At 41.2% G+C, this 20,630-nt stretch overlaps 1 protein-coding gene across 5 annotated transcripts in view; it reads right to left on the bottom strand.

Moving 5' to 3' along the window:
- Positions 1–20,630, bottom strand: part of ADGRL3 (adhesion G protein-coupled receptor L3) — a 512,006-nt gene that overhangs the window by 267,426 nt on the left and 223,950 nt on the right. For 4 of the 5 annotated variants that reach the window (XM_076336965.1, XM_076336964.1, XM_076336962.1 and 1 more), the window contains exons 4-5: positions 5,191–5,211; positions 4,246–4,459 (exon numbers count right to left, since the gene is read on the bottom strand). In XM_076336965.1, coding sequence (XP_076193080.1) covers positions 4,246–4,459; positions 5,191–5,211 — 235 coding nt within the window. The remainder of the gene's footprint in view (positions 1–4,245; positions 4,460–5,190; positions 5,212–20,630) is intronic. The other variant, XM_076336963.1, reaches the window with a different exon arrangement.

Consider the following 20,630-nt stretch of genomic DNA (forward strand, 5'->3'; position numbering starts at 1 on the left):
CTGCAATGCTCCACTGTGGCAAAAGGCAGGACTTTTGCAAGCTGCCCCCTTTGCAAACTGAGCTCTCTGAGTTGCTGAGAGATACGAGAGAGTTCCCCAGCAAGAGCTTTCCACATTTTCTACCTTCCAAATTTTGAAAAGGTAGAAGGAATTTTGCTTTGATTTTGGGAACAGCTGCTGAGACCTGTGAACATTTCTCCCCTAGCTCCTCTGTTATGCCTGCTGGTTTTGTCTTATTATTCCATCCCTCCTTTCCTTTCTCCAGCTTAAGAGTAGCAGACAATGGTTGGGGTAGACAAGGATCCCTTTACTCCTGATATCTGGAAAGCAAAAGGAGAGCCTTGATATTGCTTTTAAGGCGAAAAATGCAATTGTGTACATGTACCTACATGCCGGCTTTGCTACTTGGAATTTCCCCCCGCTTTTAACATTCAAGGTTAAAGCCTACAGGAAAGGACAAGGAGCTCAGCAAAACAGACTGTTTCAAATTATGAAGTTAAACACAAAGGTGGTACTGACAGCGCACAGTTCTGCGAACATAGATGCAAAACCTGATCCACCCATCTTCTTCCTTCCATTGGCTTCAACCCAGGAAAGTACATGGGCAGGTCTTCATTCCACAAAACGCTTAAGCACGTGCCTTAAAAAGAAGCAAGCACTGGCGTATTTGTCAGAATCAAGGAGGAGGCAACTAAATGTTTAATTCCCTTGCCTGCATTGCAGCCTTAAATTTGTGTGGCACTTTTACGAGGCGACTAGCTCCACTGACTTGTAGTGAAACCACCAGCATGCAAAAAGTAATCAAAGATTTTGTCTTTCTGAGCTGGGCATTTCCTTGGTGGAAAGCATCCACAAGAAATTCAAGAGAGTGTGCTGAAAGGTTTTTTTTTTTTTCTTTAGGGTGTTTTTTAATAGACTAAATGGCAGTGTTAACACTATAAAAACAAAGGCAACTCTTACAGGAATAGGAGGCTGCTTTTCCCTATTGTTCACAGAGAACCCCAGCTGTTTGAACGGATGATACATTAATTTCGTGGCACAGTTGCTCAAGGGAGGACATAGCGAAGTCTCCCATGGTACAGTGTACACAGTTTACAATGGGCATGGTTAGAATTTAATTGTTTGTTACAGCCCTCGAAAAGACATTTCTCCAAAGCAAACATGCTATGAAATACGTTTTTCTCTAATCATATCAGAAAAACTTCAATCCATAAAGCCCTCTTTCTGAGCTTTTATGGGCAGCTGCTGCTCGAATGCTTGAAGGAAGAGCTGGCAAGTTGAAACACAAAATAGGCCACAGAGATTTAATTTCCTATAAAATAGCTCCCTATAAGCTGTTTAAATGTTCTTTACTTAGAGCAATACTCCAAAGATTTTAGAGTTTTTCAGGGCAACACTTGCAGCAAGAACTCCTTGTGTTCCCTCTGCTCAGGGGGCTCCACAAACACACCATCAGATTTATGCCTTTCCCTTTCAAAATAATTCCACGTACTCGTCTGCAAAATTAATTTAAATAAACATACAGAAGAAAGGAACACGCTAGCTTCATTTTTTTTTTTTGGCGGGGGGGGGCGGGCCTGGGCAAGCAATCACTAATATCTACCATAAATCTGCTCACTCGCAGCCTCAGCTCACGTACTAACAACATCTCTGTCTCACACAGACTTTTCTTCCCACCTTTCCCTCTCCCCCTCCCCACAGCCATGCCATAATATGTCTAAGTTGGCTGTACTGCATTGCTGATTAAAAACTGCCAGCAGTTAGACAACATATTATAAAACCGACAAGGGGACTGTGTATTTATGAATGCAATAATTAATCAATGCATAATAAGCACGCACTGCACATATCATTCTTCTTTCCATACGCACACAGCTTTGATTACCACGCGGGTTACACTGCCACGAAGATCTTTAGTTCCCAGTAGCTGCTTCCCCACCCCGCAGCGTTAGCAAAGACAAGCTTATTGTATTAAAGCCTGCATTCATCTGCAAAACCACCCAAATACTGCTGAATTGATTAATTTTGCAGGTAGAGGCTTTTAGAAGAAAATGCCATAGTTAGTGCCACAACTACTAGGCTGTCACAATTTTCCTTTTAAACTACTTTTTTCAGAGGCTCAGCTAGAAGGCGTACTTGGAGCTGTGAGCTGGCAGACTAGTTTGCATCTTAAGAACATATTTAGTTTTAATGGTTTTATTTTTAAATTGTTTCAACTCTTTGAATTAATGGAGATTAAAAAAAGAAATGAGACTGACATAAAAATGCAAAATAGAGTATTTTCCCCCTTTTTAACCTGCCTTTTAACTAGAACCAGGTTATATTTATTTTCAAGAAACTCAACAGTACCAAATTAATTACACGATTGCAAACTTCTTCATGAAAATTGATCATCAATTAAATGGAAAGAGCCACCACCCTTTTCTGAGCCTCCTCAGTGATAAACGGCATCAGGCAAGGCCCCAGAGATATTAATATTCAGTCAGTAGGGATTTGCTTTTCCCTTGCAAGAAATTTCCCCCTCAGTGGCCATCCTCTACAGCATCACTTTCTGCCCAAATGGGAAAACAAAGATGCTTTGCCCCAGAGATGCGCTTCCCTGCTAACTCTCTGCTAAGCTGTTTGAGTCCGCAGTGATATCTGGAGCTGAGTAATCAACGTGAGTTTTCATCCCAGCGCTGTGTGCACACAACATGATTATGTGCCCTCCCTGACCAAAGGGCTAATGTTTATTGCAGACTTGCTACACGTGGGGACTGACCAGAAGATTGCAGGGCTCTGCATTTGGCTTGGAAGTTAGCGCCTAGAGGACGCTACTACGTATATATAAAAATATTAATACTTTGTACTCTGTAACAGCCCACAAAGGGGATGACACAGTTTTATTCTGCCAATATGCAGCGGATTAAGGGTTTCTACTTGAAGCCACTAACAACCTGAACAGGAGAATTACAGTAGTTCTACTAAAACCATGCCGAATCCCAAGGGACCGGATGATGGCACGTTGTTATCCTTTCTGCTTGTCTTGAAAATGTAACCAGCACAATCCTACAAACAGGACTTCAGCCAGCTATGCAAGGAGGTTCAGCTTAAAGAATGGGCTTATAGAAGCCATATGCAGCGACGAGGATGTTTTTCATAAGACCTCTCAGCATGTTGAGATCTAAATCCTTGATGTGCAGCAATTCTAAAGGGAGCTCAAGAATAGCCGTTAGCATGTCAAATATAGATGAAACTCATGCTTTGTTTTCTGTTGCTTACACAACTCCATTTTTAGTGCAAAGTGTCTCACAGCAAACAATAGCAAGATACTCCATTAAAACCTTGCACTGCTTTAGCCATTAGGTCACCATGCAAACACTGTTGTCATTACTTCAATTAGCAACACTTTGCCTATGTCAATACCATTATTAATACCCTGAAATACTAATTTCTATTACGATTTAATTAACAGTCAAATATACATGTAGTTGTTAGGAGAAATGCACTGAATGCAATTACATTGTCAAGAGCTGTGACTTACGAATCCTTCCCACAACACCTCTTGTGCCAGAAAATACCCTGAAAAATTCAGCAACAGTTAAAGGCTTTCCATAACCAGGATACCTCTAGGTTGGAATAAACTGTTAGGCCCTGGCTCCGCAGGGGCAGAGTCTGTCTACATGGCTTGTATCTCAGTTACCACTTCCAGATGCAGTAGTCACACTTAACAGCAATAGTTATTATACAGAAATTTAGCAAGTCTCCTGCAAAACCAACGTGAATGCAGCAAGTCCTTGACTGGGAATTCAGATCCTCCCTAAAACTAAGCCTGGCAATGATGGAGATGGAGACTTTTCTTTGTATTTTGAAAAATGTAAGTGTTATTCTGAACACAAAATATTGTTTCAAGGAGATTACTGGCCATCTGTTTGAACACAGCACAAAAACCAGTGAATGTGCATTTGAGAAAGACTTCACTTATATGTTCATTAAGAGCCTTGATATTTAGATATTTCAGAGGTAAAATTGGGATGCAGTGAGTATCAAGATGACTGATTAGTAGTACTTACAGCAAATGTTATTTATATTGCGTGATGCTAACCCAACTCTGTTAAACCCACAGTTCAGCAACGACAGCTGTAATTCTGTGCACAAACATACAGACTAAGTACCTGCATTTTCTCATGCAAACACACAAACTGGTGTGTACATACCAGATTAAAAAACCAACAGTCAGCAAACAAAGAATATTAAATACTATACCTTTGAGTCATAATCTTATAGGCATCTGGCAGATAACAGCGGATATTCTCCATCTGAGCAGGATCAGAGTCACAGATTTTATCATCAGTCCTCCCGTAGTTGGCACTTTCGATCATGATAACATCTGTTCCTGGGCAGCGAAGCTCTATGGGGTAACTCTCGCAGGACAGCTCCCTTCGGACCACAGCCATGGGGACCGGGGCACGGCTGAAAGCTGCAAGGATTAACACAGAAACACAGCAAACATTTACTTTCCACACTGAGGCTAGGATTAAAAGCGGAACGACGTTTAGCAGCAGGTTTTATCCATATGCTGTACTGAGACAGTTTTGGTACTATTGAGATATGGTCTGCAGAAACAGGGTCCGATCCCCGGCTTGCTGGCTACCGAGAGGAATCACTTCTCCACTCAGCAACTTGATTTTCTCATCTCAAAAATAAGCTAATGAACCCTTTTATACAGGGCTTTAGATACCCTATTGGAATAGGTAAATAGCAACTATGGCATTGTTATTACTTCTACTTACCAGGTGAAAAGCTAGTTGGCTTTGATATATAAAATTAGAGTCTTGTGTTGTACCTGATCAACTGGGGGAAATTTTCTGATGAGCAATCCAAGCATCAGGATCCCACCTGCTCAGCAAGATTGCATCTGTCCTACTGCAGATGTAATAACATCTGCATTGCTCCTGGTCCTTTTCTTGGTCCTTAGAAAACATGAACCTAATGGCTTTTGCTGTAGTCTGCAGCATGCCAGGGGATGGCCTGCGGCTTCTGGCAACCATCCCAAAGTTTGGGCCCTGCAGTGATATTTTCCTTGGAAAGGCCAATATATGGGGCACTGGGTGATTAAAGTTCAGTCTCAGCTTTGCGTTGGATCTGCCTGGATGTTCAATACTGGCACATATTTGTAAAGTTAATTTAAAGAGGTCTCAGAAATCTTACCTGTTTTAAAAGAAATCCAGGCTACAGTTTGCAAAAGAAAAAAGAAACACGCTTTGAGATGCCTTGAAAACAAAGCCCTGAAGTATTAGTAAATAAACTCACATAACAACAACCAATAATATTTCCCATCTTTACAGCTCTTTGATCCAAAGATCTTCAATAGCTTGACAAATGTGAATGTATTAATCCCCCAAATATCCATATGAAGTACCTATGCATTGTCATTCTCATCTCAGCCACAGAAGTGCTATGTGGCTTCCAGAAGATCTCACAGGAAATCCAGAGTGAAGTTGGGAACCAAATACTTGTTTTCTAGCCGAGCGCACTGGCCATGAGCTGAAACAAAAGCCAACCCCTTCCCTTCCTTATTCCACAAGAATGAAAACTCACCCACACCAAAAAAGGTTTCCAGCTGCAGGGATGATGTGCCCTTCTGGCTCCATTTTGTACTACTTCTAACCACAAAACTGAACATATAAACTAAACCTGTATCTATGTGATGGTCACAGAGCAGTCAGGGAAGGTTTAACCCTCTAACAGATCCAGAGCTCATCTGACACTAAGCATCTTTCAACAACTCACTTTCTCCCTGGCCCCATTATAAAAACACCAAAATACCCTCCCCAGAACCAGAAATCCCTTCCAATGCGCTGTTGTCTTGTCCCATAAAACTTCCACATGGTACTTGCACGCCAAGTTTGCTTATGGAAATAAGAGCGTACTGATGTTTCTCGGTATTCCCCTTAACTGTATCAAGGCTGCTCTATCTGGCTGGCTGGCTGGCAGCAATCCAACATATTACTCTAACTTCCATGAAGCCTTCTATTATCATCAGTTGTCTCATTTAGATTTGTATTATTGGACAGATAAATATTCCCATTTCTGTAAATTTGCAGAGATTACTCTAATATCAGATCCTTACTGATGTGCCAGAGTTGTGGACTAATTGCCAAACTCCCAAAACAGACATGCATTTATTCTTGAATAATAGCTTCTACAATTAGCATAGCTTTAGGGTTTGGATCATGTAAGATGTCCTCCTTCCCTCAGATTGGAGAAACAGTTTTGCCCTGAGCTCGTATTGCACCATACATTTGTGTAATGCAGTAAATTCTTACTGTGAGCAAGTTGTCCTGTTACAGAAGGAGGGAAGCCAGGAGGACAAGCATGAACCTCTGAGACACAATACCTCGTTCTTACCCTTGGCTTTACGTCACTAATCAACGACAAGGTCAGTGGAGGAAGGATGGGACATAAAGTTAGAGACAACATTTGATCGAAGAGATAAGCCTGTCAGAAAGGCAGAGTCAGCAAACCCCAGCAATTTTAGCCTGCCCTACAAACAACATCAGGAGGTATTAAGTCCACTTAAAAGGATCTGTCCACAGAAGCCTGCAGCAGCCCCTGCTCTGCGAAACACTGGACTCTATGGCAACAGGGGGGGAGTTTATATTTGCCTGCATTACCTTTAGTGTTCACAGGCCCAGGGCTGAGCTTTTGATGCCAGGCTGCTGATTTTGCAGAAGAGCTGTGGTGAGCTCTCTTTTTCAAGCCTCTTCTGTACTAAACCTGAGAAAACTGGGAACATGGGAGGCAGAAGGTTTCTAGCAGCTTTTGGCAGAACGCTGACCAAGTGCCCTCCCTCCTCCTGCTATGTGCTTAGAGGACTCCTATTAACTGCCAAGAAAATGGCAAAATGAGCTTTACAGTCAATATTAGCTGTTTGGGGCTATGGTTTGGCCCAGTTCTTGGGCAATTTGGATCCTTTTCTCTGAGAGGCTGCTGTAGGCTACAGAAACAGCAAAGACAGTTGCTAATACTACTTTACTTTTTACAGTTCCCACTTTACTTTTTATAGTTCCCACTATAGAAAAAAAACCTCAAACCTCTGACCCACAGGCTTCAGAAAGTATATTTTTGCTGTTAATTCCTATGCATTTTTTGCAGTAACTATACTATATTGTCAAAGAAAGCAGACATTAAACGTGATGATTGAGGAAAACGCCACTTAAAATCGCAGAAATTAACTGTCTGGGAATTCACTCGTACACACCTGGTGTATTTGTCAAACAGCAATCCTGTAAATAAGCAGCTAATTTTAGCTTTCATGTTTTGCTGGAAATAAGACATTAGGAACTGCTACCAGCAACATGGTTTTATTAAAATAGAAATTTATCTGAGGGCAAAGATAGCATCCTAATCTCGCAGCAACTCTATCAACAATGATGACGCAGTACTTCAGGATTCTGGTGGAAAATTTCACAGTTAATATGAAAATACAGAGGTTTAGTAAAAGCTGTTAGACCTGTTTCTGTACCAGGTGTGAGAGCACATTTCTTGTATCTTGGGCATCTCTCCTGTACATGAGACTTTACGGCATTGATCTACTAAAATTGCATGAATGTCAGTCCCTGGTACTCAAAAAAACCCTCAAACCAAAACCAAACACCCCCCTCCAAAAATAACAGCTCATGTTCTACTTCCCATTAAAGAACCTCTGGACAAATGCAAACATTTCTAGATGTGGCTTTCTGTTTACTGGAACTCACCTTTTTGTTTCTCACATTATCACTCGACTGCTTGCCATTAGAAGGGCAGCTTTCACTTACAGACACCTCACTGTGGTATCACGGAGCCAACATTTATTTCCTGGATATACAGCATAAAAGAACTGTGACACCTTGGACAAACTGTAGGAATAGCTGAATACTGTAATACAATATGATAGGAGAAAGCAATGGCACGTGTTTTCCATCCTGCCATCCTCCACCAAATCAGTTGCTCTGCATGGCTTTTTTTCTACCCTGATTATATGCAGTAAATACTCCAAAGGGAGATTAGAGGTTGGCTGTTTATCTCCTTGTAAGCACATTTCTTGATGTTGCATCCCTATATGATAATCTTACTTAAACATTTTTACTGGTTTTCCTGTGAGGAGCAAAGATTTTTTGCTTTTTGCTATGAAATAAGATACATCAAAGCCCATCTGTCAAATACACAGCATGATTGTATTAATTCATTAATACACTTCTCTCTCCTTTGAGCAGCTCCCTCTCTTTGCAGTCTCTCACTGAGCTCCTTATTTAATCTCCTAAATAAGTGACCTAATTGTTGGCTTGAAGTCAAGAGGAGCTGATGGCTGCTCACTACTTTGGAAAACAGGTGTCTTCTTCCAGGATCCCATGTGCAGACAGCCATCTAAATACAGACGGCAGAACTTAAAGATTTTGAAAAACACTCTTTTTAACATTTAAACATGTGCCAACTTGAGTTTTCTAAGTGCAGCCATTTGGTGGAAAATCATCCTCCTGAGCTTCTGCAGGGCAAAGTGAGAGCAGAGGGTGAAACGGCAACAGATAATGACAGGATTTTATCTGGGCGATTTAGAACTTCTTTGTCTCTGCTAATTTCAGGAGCTGGAAAATTAAGTAAGTCATCAAAATCTTGTGCTTTTTCTCCCCCTCGCTTTTGACCTCAGAACATAATTGCCTCTTGTCATGCCTGCAGGGCATGGGCTTGTAGTTATCACTGTGTGCTTAATCAAATGCTGAAATAGCCTTTAAATTACGTGTCTTCTTGGCTGCTAGAGACTTGTTGAGCTCTGTTACATTTAGAGGCATGATGGTAGTAGATGTACTTTTAAAAGAAAAGTGTGGGATGATGCTTTTAATTAGGTTTTATATGCAATTTTCCCAGCAAAATGATGTTCTGGCTCAGAATTTTCAGAGTGAAATTTCAGTGCATATTTAAGGGCGGTGAAACAAAAGCTGGAAATGTATAGATAATTATTTTCACAAGCTCTGCACATGATTTGGTCTGCCCAACTAAATACCCGACTTACTGTTCCCAAAGGCAAACACAACATGCTGGGAGAAGAGGTTTCCTACTAATTTGGAGGAATGCTTCTACATTTGTAATTTCGCAGTACTTAATATTCCCACAGTTCACCTTGACTGTGGAAAAAAAAAAATCAGAAAGTAAAAATAAAAAAATCCCCCCCTCCCCTTATTCTGAAGCCTACTTAGGTATGGGTATGAGCTGAAACCCCTTTCAGCCATTGAGTCAATAGGCCTTACATGACTGTCACTCCCTGAAGAGAAGCACATGCTTAAGTGCTTTTCTAAATCAGGGCCCTACTTTTCCCCATAAAGTCTCATTAGTGCATTCATTTGCAGCGTGCAAACATAGCTCAGTGCTTCTTCTCCGTCTCCCTTTTCCTTAATCCAAATTATACCTGGCCTCTGATCTCAACAACATTAGCAGCAAACAAAATCTCAGGTTAAAGATAGTGACAACAAACATTTCTCCAATGTACAATACTCCCATTCCCCAGTGTTTTCATTGCTCACAAATATCAGTCTAGTTCTGACAAGCTTAAAAAACCTGGTTGGTCCAGAGTTCTCTGAAAACTTGTGATTAGTATACAAATATGGAAATACTATTCTCTCTCCCCCACTTTCTCTACATATGCTGACAACAAATTAAATAGCAAAGAAGTCTACGTCTTTTCTAGGGGACAGGGCGGAAAAGCCTTTCTTCTACTCTCAGCCTGCAGAGGGGTTAAAGGTGCATGCTACAGACGATGGCTGGTGCCAAGACATTGCAGCAAATGCTTGCAACATCCATATCCAGCTCCCCTGGGGAGGAAATGAAGACTAAAGGCAGCCAGCGTGGCCAAATGGCTGGAGCCATCAGCAGTGCAAGACTGGAGCCGGAGAGTGCTGGTCTCCACTCCCGGCTCTCCCCTCTGTGCCTCAGTTGATTGCTGTCTCATCTATAAAAATGGGAAAATTATCTGATCTCCTCCATTAAGCACTCCAAAATCTGCTAGGGAAAAGAAGAAGAGAACTAGATATAATCCTCAGAGATGAAGAATGTGGCTTCAGCCTGGGTTTCCCCATGTGAATCAAATACCCACATCCCCCCCAGGCTATCTTGGGCTTTCTTATTTTATAGAAGATATCAAAAGCAATTTGCAACTTTCCTTTGGGCACCTTCACCAGAAGCAGTGATCCCCAGCAAACAGCCAGCTATGAACAGACTTCACAAACTGCAAGAGCATCCTCTTATATGGTGGGATGGTGTATACAAAAAAAGACAGAAGAGAAACACAATGCTGTGCAACACGCCAGCCATAGCAACCAAAGAAAAGATAAAAAAAACAAAAAAAAAAAAAAAAAAAAAAAAAAAAAACCCACAAAAAAAAAAACCAAAAAACCCTCACGCCCTTCCCTGTGCATTTTATTTGGAGGCTGAGGTCAACTATCTTATGGTTCCATAAATTGCTTAATCTACCTCCATTATAACACTCAAGCGACACTTGCTAGCGATTTGCTCCCAGGTTATGCGAGTGAAAATACAACGATGTTCAGCAGCATGTTTGTATCTGACACCCTCCCCCACAATGAAGAGGAGGCACAGGAGAAGGGTGTAGTAAACACAGAGGGGGGTTTCTACAGGGACTGCCAAAACCACACACAGACAGCTCATTTTCCAAAGTGACACAGCCAAGGATGCAAACAGGAGCACAACGAAAAGCCTAGCCAAGTCCCCAACGGTACATCTCTGAAGCAAGCCTCTGCCCCCAGGCACCAGCCTCCTGTAAAGTACCTTTTATTTTGATGGCAGATCTCCTTCTTCCACATTCTAGACACCCTAGAGGTCAGATCTCAAAAGGGTAATGCAGAAACAGCTGGCCCTTTCCACCACCCGTTGGATGTCCAGAAAGCCCAGGGACAGCAGCCAGAGGATTACGCACTAGACAGCTACATCCTGGGGCACTTCTGCTGCTCACGCTTCATACCACTGATAGTCCTCATCTCCTTGCCATGCTCAACTGGTAAACACTCTTCTTCTCTTCCCTCGCTCTCCGAAACGCTCATGGAAAAGCTTTTCTCATTAGTAAAAAGTATTAGATTATCAGACTCTCTTAGTATTAGATTAGCTCTTCCTATAGGGGTAAAGAGAAAAGAAATTCACAGATAATGGGCAAAAAGGACTGGTTGAAGATCACCAGAAAGAAGAAAAACGGTGAAGTGGATGCATTTGCATCTAAGGATGGGTGTTCATGAGGGAAATGGGTCATTGCAAGGCCCTATGAGAAAAGGAAATGAAGTGATAAAAGAGCATGACCACAGAAACCAGACGGTAATTATGAATGGAGGAGTCTGACAGTAGGAAGTGACTGAGAACATGTAAAGGGAGAGAGGCAAGAAGGCAGACTGGCCCAGGGAGATATGGCACTGAACTGAACCAGACCTGCGGGAGAAAGCAGTGCAATAGCAGTACTGTGCTTTCTTTCTGTTTCTCCATTCCCATCTTCTGGGACCCGTGGGCCACTGCCTCATTAGTGAGTGATGGGAAATACTCTGAGAATTGCAACAACCATTTCTTTCGACAAGCCCTCATCTTCACAAATCCCCCACTTACAGAGAGGTGAATACCTCTGCAGCTAATATTTACACTGGAGCACACTGCAAGGCAAGGCATCACAAAGGGTCACCCTCCATGCTGCTAAAGAGGTAGTGGTCCAGGGTAAGCCAACCTACCAGCTCACTGTCGTTGAAGGGAGAGTGGGTCCTGCTTCCCCCCAGCCAAGCCTTCCTATCTCCAGCCATGGTTCAGCTGCTGGACCTGCAACAGTTCTGGTGCTTGCTGGACCCCTTCATGAGGCAGGTCAACTCAGTAGTCCACCAAGAAACCAAACCAGCAGGGCGGGGTGGGGGGTGGGAAGAGAGGATTCTGCTGAAACCTCTGGAGTTTCTGCTAAAACCTAGAGTTTAATCAGCTCAGAAAAGGTTAGCTAAGGTCACGGAAAGGAAGCAAAAAAGATTTTTAGAAGGAAGGAAAGGAGGCTGAATTTAATGTGCTTTTCAAAAATACATGACAACCTACTTTCAAATCAGAGGTCAGAAGCACAGTCACAGTCTGAGCTAAATGTCACTTTAATGAATTTAATTAAAGCAGAAGCAACAAGTTGGGAACAACAGACAAATGAAACGCTGTCTCCAAGGGGAAGGTTGAATGCAAGTACATTAATATTTAGGCCCCATCACGGGAAAAAGCTATTCCCAAGTATCTTTTCCTTTGCAGTGGATCATCTCATTTGTAATGAAAGGCATGCACAAGAAGATACTTGGATACAACTGCTCTTTAAATTCACAGGCTTCCTTCACATGAATTAACTTTGAAGTGTACGAAAATGGTGCACAGATAGGGAAAGCGTCTGCAGTTAATGCCCTGCAGTGCAGTGCATAAGATGTATAGCCAACCCTTATGCTAAACTTGCCCTCCAGCCTAACAGTGACATTACTTAAAATATCAGGGTTTCAGATCCTGGTCCATAACATTGAGACATTCACGTTCTCCATAAAGGAAGCATCAGGTTCTATGCCACAGAGACCAGTCCTTTTTAGAAATCCACATACCACAAATAGCACTGGGGCCTTCAATAAGGAAACACATGCCGTTTACTACTTACTTAAATCAAAGTTACTGCTGTTACAATAGACACTTAACTGTCTCAAAAAACAAAACAAAAAAACCCCACCCCAAACAGGGAAGCTTTGACTTTGACATTGCTGAACAACCTTGAAGTCTCAAATTTAATGCAGCACAAATTAACGTGGTGAAGCGAGTAGAATTTGAGTAATAACAAAATTTGCCGCATTTTAAATTACTCCACTGTAGCTTTTTATTGTAGCCATTAGTAAGGTTAATTTTTTAATCTCAGATAAAAACTTTTATAAACCACCATAGTATGTATAATCATAGAGGCAGTTAGATAAACAAGTATCAAGGGTTTAGCCTAAGAACATTAAGGAAAAAGAATCTGTTTATCATTTTCAGATTTCATATTAAATCATAAGTTCATTTGATATTACACTTTATTATTGTTTCTATTTAAAACACTAGCTTAAATTCTTACCCTTGCTAAAATAATGCAAGTCTGGAATAACTTTCCTGTTACCAGCAGAGCTTTTTTAGGTATGTCATCAGAATGGGCTTCAACAGGATTTAGTGGTGTCCTCAGATGGATATTGCCCAAGTGCTGAGGACATGCTCTTCTCCATCATTTGTACCACCGTGAACTGGGAGGTGGCAGCCCTGAGCTACAGGAAGCAGGACGAGGATAAGCTGGAGGAGACCAAGACCCAAATGCATCCTCAAAAGTCAGGGATGGTCTGCCATGGAGAATGGCCGCATGCAGCAGAGACCAGATCTGAAGTCTATCTTACCACAGGAGAAAAAAAACGGGAAAAAAACAAAACAAACAAACCCAACAACAAAACAAAACAAAAACCAAAACCCTGAAGTCAGGAAGAGATCCAGTGAACTCAGCAGGTTCAGAAATCCTTTTAAGTATGATGCAAATCAGACAGGTTGGATTTGGAGCTTTGCTGAAGAGCAGAGTGACTGCAAATAATAGATTCCTACCGAGTAACACCTCCTCAAAGTTAAAGTTTAATTTTGATTTACAGTTCCCTGAATAGCCTCTGAAGGGGAACATTAAAGCTCTTGTAGAAATATCTGCATTATTAAAGAAATGATGAACAGCAGAGTGAGGATTACTTTGTGCTGTTTATGGACTTGTTTACCAGAGCAGTAAATCTATTTTTAAGTTTGTATTGCCCAGAAAGGGGAACTGTGTGAAATCTGAAGAACTGTCCAGAGAAAAAGACATGCAGGCAAAAGAGAAGACTTTCTCCCTAAGTATTAGAGCCTGTCATTCAAATACCTGTATAAAAATCTGGGGCCTCAAATATTTATCATTTAAACCAATTGCTTTACATCACTGAAGGCCAAGAATGACTCCTTTAGAGTTAATTTTACAAGAAATTACCCAGACCTTGAATACTAGCCATCTTCAGGAAGTAATATGGCTAAACTGTATATCATTAAATAAATAACTGTGATTTTTCTTGGTGTTTTAGACATCATAGCTCCTTTGAGTCTCTGCCATAAATAACAGAGAATTTGTTCTTTCACTAGCCATAACTCTGTGTAAGTTTTATAAAGAAGCCTGAGACTGCTTTAAGATCCTGCCTCCTCCCAGAATTGCAGTCCATTATAGATATATATATATATATTTTTATAGACACACACTTCTATAAATGCATGGTATATATGCAACAGGCAAAATGGAAAGTACAGTTTTCTACATGGCAAGATGAAATTTGGGGTCCCCTACTCAGCACACCTTAAAGGTCACTGATTTTTCCGAAACCAGTGGGTGCTTATCAGCAAGATCTGTGAGTATCTACAAAGACAACCCAGTCCCCAGTTGCTGGATGAGGATTTCCATAGCATGACATGTATGAGCTCCATCTCAGAAACAAAGACATGAGATCTAAGATCCCTTCTGCTGATACACTAACAAGAATTACAAGTAGGCTGTGGCAAGCCATTCTTTGCAGCCCTCTGAATCATGACTCTCCCCAAAGTCTGTGACATAACTCCCTTTTGACCTCAAAAGATCAAGGATTTCACCTCAAATATACTAGCAGCTAAAAAGAGCTTTGCAGAAGCATACGCATTCATCTGAACAGTGGCCAACTTTATTTACTACCCCCCAATCTTAAAAATAAAGAACAATAGGAGAATTAAATTCAGGGAATGAGCTGAAACGTGCGCACGTGCTCCAGGTGGAAAAACATTCCAAGTAAAAGCAGATTTTCAGGGAAATCGCGTGTTTTTGCCTGCAGATATCCCATCTCCTCAGTGGAAAATAGCAAAATATTAAAACTAATGAATTAAATTAACTCCACAAAATGGTTCACTTATAGGAAACACAACTAAAATCCTGAGTGATGATGTTTGCTATTGCACCCACCTGCTCACAGCAAACACCATGGTTAATTATTTTTCCACCTAATGCAGCCTGTGCAAATATTGCTCCAGAAACACTGTATACTTACATATGTGTGTATATAGAATACACATACACACACAATACTGCCCATCTCAAGGTGAGCCACAAAAAAAATCTGAAATAATGCTTACCTGTAGGCTCCCAGAAATGCTCTGAACAAATTAACTGCTCCCAGAAGAGTCAGGTGAACAGCTCTGCAACAGAGCTGAGAGCTCCTGGGCTGCACACAAGGGAGATGATGCTTATCCTGCCGCACCACCACAACTACCATTGCCGACCCAGGGCAGCCGGGGCATGGCAGCACGGCCAAACTCGCCTTACAACTGTTTTATCTGCAATAAATGCTCTGAATCCTGCCCTCCACACCCCACAATTTCAGTTTAAAGTAACCAGAGGACACCAGGATACACATTTCCACTCATTTTCCACTCCAGCCTTCAAAAGTGGTTAACAATAGTCTAAAAAGCATTCTAAAAAGCAGCAATAACAAGTATGAATAGTCACAGAGACATTGCTCTCAGTAAAGAAACAACCCAGTACTGGTTAAAAGGCAACCCTGTTTTATGAAAGGCCCTACAGCACTGGATATCATGATTTATTACTTGTCCTGTGGGAAAGCGTAGGGCTCCTTCACAGCCACCCGTGTGCACAACTGAACAAAACGAGGGTCTGTGCCCCAAAGAACACTTTAAAGAGAAGAGGAAATATGTGCAGATTATAGACAGGAGCTACAGTGGCACAGAAAAGGATAGCCATGCAGCATGGGTAACAAACAGATGCAGATACTATACTTGAGGGCACAATGCTCACCAGTTGAACGAAAATATGATTGGGGGGGGGGGAAAAAAAAAATCTAACTTGCTTCAGGAAAAAAAGCACTGCAAACAACTATGATGGATGGAAGACTTTTTTTCCCCCCTCCTCTTTTCTTTTTTTTTTAAACATGATCAGTAATCTTGTTTCAAATTCTCCTCCTCCAAGAGGTAGGTGAAAGAAGTAAATGTTTTGCTGATCTCTCTGGCAACAAAAAACAGGATTTAATTGCCCAACAAAACCAGAGAGAGATATTAAGGCTAAGGGCAAAGAAAAGTTTTCAATGAAATAACCTTATGAAAGACTCCATCCCTCCTTCCCCTATAGATACGGGGTCAGAAAGAGCAGGACTTTTTCAAGCCCCAGACAAGGCAGCACTGCTGGGACACCAGAGGATGCCCAGACAGAAAGGTACAACGCAGGGGAGGCCCTTGGAGAATCAGGAGGCCAAAGTTAATTCAGGCACACCTGGGCACCGCAGCTTAGCCACGCAACAGCATCCGATGCAGACAGTTTCCCTGATGAGTGAGAAGAGACACAGGATCCAGGACCCCCAACTGAGCAGTCCCTGTCGGCCAGGGGAGATTTAGGTGATCTCGAATAACACTGACCTTAGGCTTACAGAGTCCCGGCTTTGACCTCCCAGGAAAGAAGATGGTCTAGGCAGCTTCACTCGGCTTGTTTGAGTGTGACGGACGGGTGAGGTTGGGGTGCCGTCACATGCAGGGCAGGAGTCCCCAGGATCCCAGTCCAGGGTTAGGGGTACTCTTCAATGAGACTGGGAGGCAGACAGCCTGCAGGCTGCAAGACCCCCACCTGGCACCGACCTGCAACACTTGCCAAATCCTTCTGTACCGTTCCTCCCTAAATGTTTCTGAAGGATTCCTCCAAGTTGAAAAAAGCACCATGGAAAGGTTTCCAGAGAACTGTTTCTGGGAGATTATTAGTTCAATTTCTAATGTAATTATGTTACAGTATATTTAAGTGTGCTTTCTAAATAGAAACAGACTTTCATCTAACAAAGGATCCATTTCAAGCACTTTTTCCTGTACCTGTAATACCCATTTCTTTCTGTACCTATTTCAAGTATTGTTCTTCTAGAGTTATTTATGCTTCACATCTAGAATTTTCTGCTTTTTCTAAGAACAAAATTGTTGCATATTACCATCATCTTGTGTTTGCTGTTCATATTCGAGGACAGCATTCTGCTGTCACTGCCCTCCAAGGGCACTTTTGGAGCACGAGGAAAAACCATAAAAGAAATCAGACTTTTCTACTTACGGTTCTTCCATGCCCCCTATCATTCTGTAATAAAGCACCTCAAACTGTGTAGGGTTAAAAAAATGTTTTGCAGGGTCTGGGAGGAACTACCTGGGCAAAATACCAAAGGTCACTGAGCAAGTCTGTTGTTGAGCCCGTCCTCTCTGAAAAATAAAGTAGTTTTTGATGCACTGCAATATTTGCCCTTACCGCTTTTGGGTGGAGGTGCTAACACACAGGATTGCTGTGCTGGTGGAGGGTTGCCCTAAGGCCCCTAACTCAGATAAGGAATGAGGAAGAGCAACTGCTAAATATTTCTCTGCAATTTTTTCATTGCAGTACTATCAGGGAAGTATATGCTGGAAATGTCATACCATGACTGGAAAAACCAATAAAGTATTGATGCTTACTTTTGACCATAAAAAGTTGAGGAAATTTTGGTGAGACTGTCTCTGGGTAATTCCATATAGGATCCTGTTCTAACTAACAAGTTGATCACAGACCAACAACAACAACAACAACAACGAGAAAACCAAACCAAAAAACCCCAGATGCCTATGAGCAAATAGCCATGAACCAATTTAACTTGGAAAGTAAAATAAGATCACAGTCCTGACTGGTAACATATATACTTGAGGGTTTTACCCAGGATAACTCCTCGTAGATTAAAATATTTCACACAAAATTAAACAGAAATAAAGATTTAAGTTTAAAAATGCAGACAGTAAACTGAGAAGTCTGTTTCCAGATTACAAAATCCCCAACTCTGCAATCATGAGAAAAAGTTTGTTTTGTTAAACAGTCTACCATCACTTAAAAAAAGAAGACAAAGGCAGCAATGTAGTGAACAAGTACAAATTACAGTTTGGAAACACAAACATGCAGTAATAAAAGCTGAAAATACAAATAACTGTGGACCATCAGACTAAGAAAAATTATGCTTTCAAAAAATTTAAAGCAGCAGCATTTTTGAAATAGTAAGGTGTATGGGTCAAAGACAACCAGTTATCAAGCACGAAATAAACACCCTACAAATATTCAGTAATTCACTCCAATCTGTATTTGGAAAGCAGCAGACAGATGTATTCATAATTCCAGTGATAAAGAGGTGCTTTTTGTTCTATCAGATATTAGGAAAGATGTAATAGCAAACAGCCCAATATTTTTCATTCTGCAGAATTAGATATCTTCTAACTGGGAGTTTGGAAAAAAACCCACAACCCTCTTAGGAACCCCTTGCTGTTTTGTAACTCAATCCGGGACACCAGCGCATTGCTACTAGCAAGCCTTTAAAAAAAAAAAAACAAAACAAACAAAAAAACAAGGCTATAAAAACAGCACATAAGTCCAACTGCACACAGAAAAAAATGCATTAGCTGTTGCTTCTCAAAAAGTAATGTAAATGTGGAATTGTCATCCCAGCTGAACCATTTCTGGAAGTTCAGCAAGAACATCATCAGTCCAATATCATTCAACACACTTCTTGATGTTCTGAAAGAAAATAAACTCAAAGCTTGCCAAATTTGCAGTCGGCGTAAAAATTGATGAAATGTTAAGTAACGACAAGGACCTTGTCGGTTTTGCAGATTGATCTATACACTGTCTGAGCAGACCGTACTTTAACACAGACAAATACAAGTCCATGCAGGAATACAAAAAGTGCTCATTATGTGAGACCACAGCCTCGCAAGTAGTCACTGAAACAAGACTGTTTTCATGACTGATAAGAATTTGAACGCTACACAGTGGCTCAAAGGGCAAACATGATCTCTGCGAGTATTAGGAGGTGAATAACAAGCAGAAGTAGGAAGATTAAATTGCCCTGCATATGGTATTAATGAGTCCATTACTGGAACATATACATTGTGGTGTCTATACTTCAAAAAGATTGTCGGAAACTTTGAAAAGGGTTTGCAAAAGAACTTAAGAAAATTTAAAAAATAAAAAATAAATCAAGTAGAGTCTGGAAAGCCAGTTTTCCTAGTGAGACACCAAAGCTGCTTAGTCTGTTTAACTAGTCCAAAAGACCATTGTAGTCTGCAGGAATCTACAGAGGGAAGATACTTCTTACAATAGGGAGCTCTTCAATCTAGCAGAAAAAGGCAAGCGAGATGCAAGAGCTGGAACTGAAGCCAGATAAATTCAGACTAGAAATAAGGTACATATTTTTAACAGTGTGAGTAATTTACCATGGAACAGTTTACTTAGGTATATGACGTATTCCTTATCAGCTGAAGTCCCTAAATCATGACTGAGTATTTTTCTGGAAGAGATGCTGCAGCTCAAACAGAAGATACAGGAGCCTGATTCACAGATTCCTGGGTGAGACCTCTGTTGTGCAAGCAGTCTGACTTGTTGATCATAGGAGTCTCTTTGTATTTTAAAGATCTATGAAGATTTGGGAGAAAGAAAACAGGAAGAGAGGGGGACATTTGGCAGCATGGAACCTGCTGAATTTATTATCTTAGAGTAAAAAAAAAAACAAAACAAAACCCAAAAAAACATTAAAAAAAACCCCTCAGTCAGCTTTTATGCAGATACGTGCTGTGCTCATCCATGCAAAGAAGGTTTGTATCTTGCCTTTATCTAGTGGTCGTGAATGGACAAAAAATGGTCCAGGACAGCTTCTTTGAATTCCTAGGAATAAAAGATGGCAAGGAGGAGGAAGGGAATTGCTTAATGCAAACCAACAGATGGGATTTCAGTCAGAGGCTTGCTTTGTTTTCATAATGAACCATAATCTGTGTAATCTAAACCAGTTTTTATTTGCTGCAGTGAGACATAAAGACTGTAGCTATGGCATGTCAATTGTTTTCTCAACCATTCATTGTTACGGAAGGTACCTCTTCATTGCTGAAGACGCATTGGACCCTAGACCAGTCAGCCAGATTAAGTTTAGGAGGATGGATGAAAGTGTAGGTATGGCACTACATTTTTAGTATGTTTGTCTGCTTTGGGTTTTTTGTGTGTGTGTTTTTTTGTTTTGTTTTGTTTTTTAATTCAGCCTTCTAATATGGTTATTGAATAAATTATTATAATTCTGCAAAGCCTGTTAACTGGTCTCTAGGTGCCATTAGCTGTGTAAAGTCTTTGTGGTATACACCCTACAATATAAAATCAATGGCAGAGGCATTTAGGGTCCTGGTACGATGTTATTGGGATGGGCTGGGGGCCTTATTTTCCAAATCCTACTTCCCAAGTCATGGTGCAGCAAGTGTCCCCAACCCTGGCATGGTCTCGTAAGTCCTCTTTGACTGTGCAGCCACTCATGCCAGATGCGGGGAGCTGCAAAGAGCCAGCAGCACTGCATAGAAGCAGGGTCTCCATTCTGCCAGCAGCTCTGTACCACAAATCTGTCCCTGCCACTTGGGCAAAGCAGGGCACAGTATTACTATATTATGTCATGTTATATTATACGCTATACCACAACACGGAAAGGTGAGCAATTCAATGTTAAGGCGCAAAGCCAAGAAAAACTTGAGCTACCTGGAAGCCT

The sequence above is a fragment of the Aptenodytes patagonicus genome, chromosome 4 (assembly GCF_965638725.1).
Source record: "Aptenodytes patagonicus chromosome 4, bAptPat1.pri.cur, whole genome shotgun sequence".
Classification (NCBI taxonomy): Eukaryota; Metazoa; Chordata; class Aves; order Sphenisciformes; family Spheniscidae; genus Aptenodytes; species Aptenodytes patagonicus.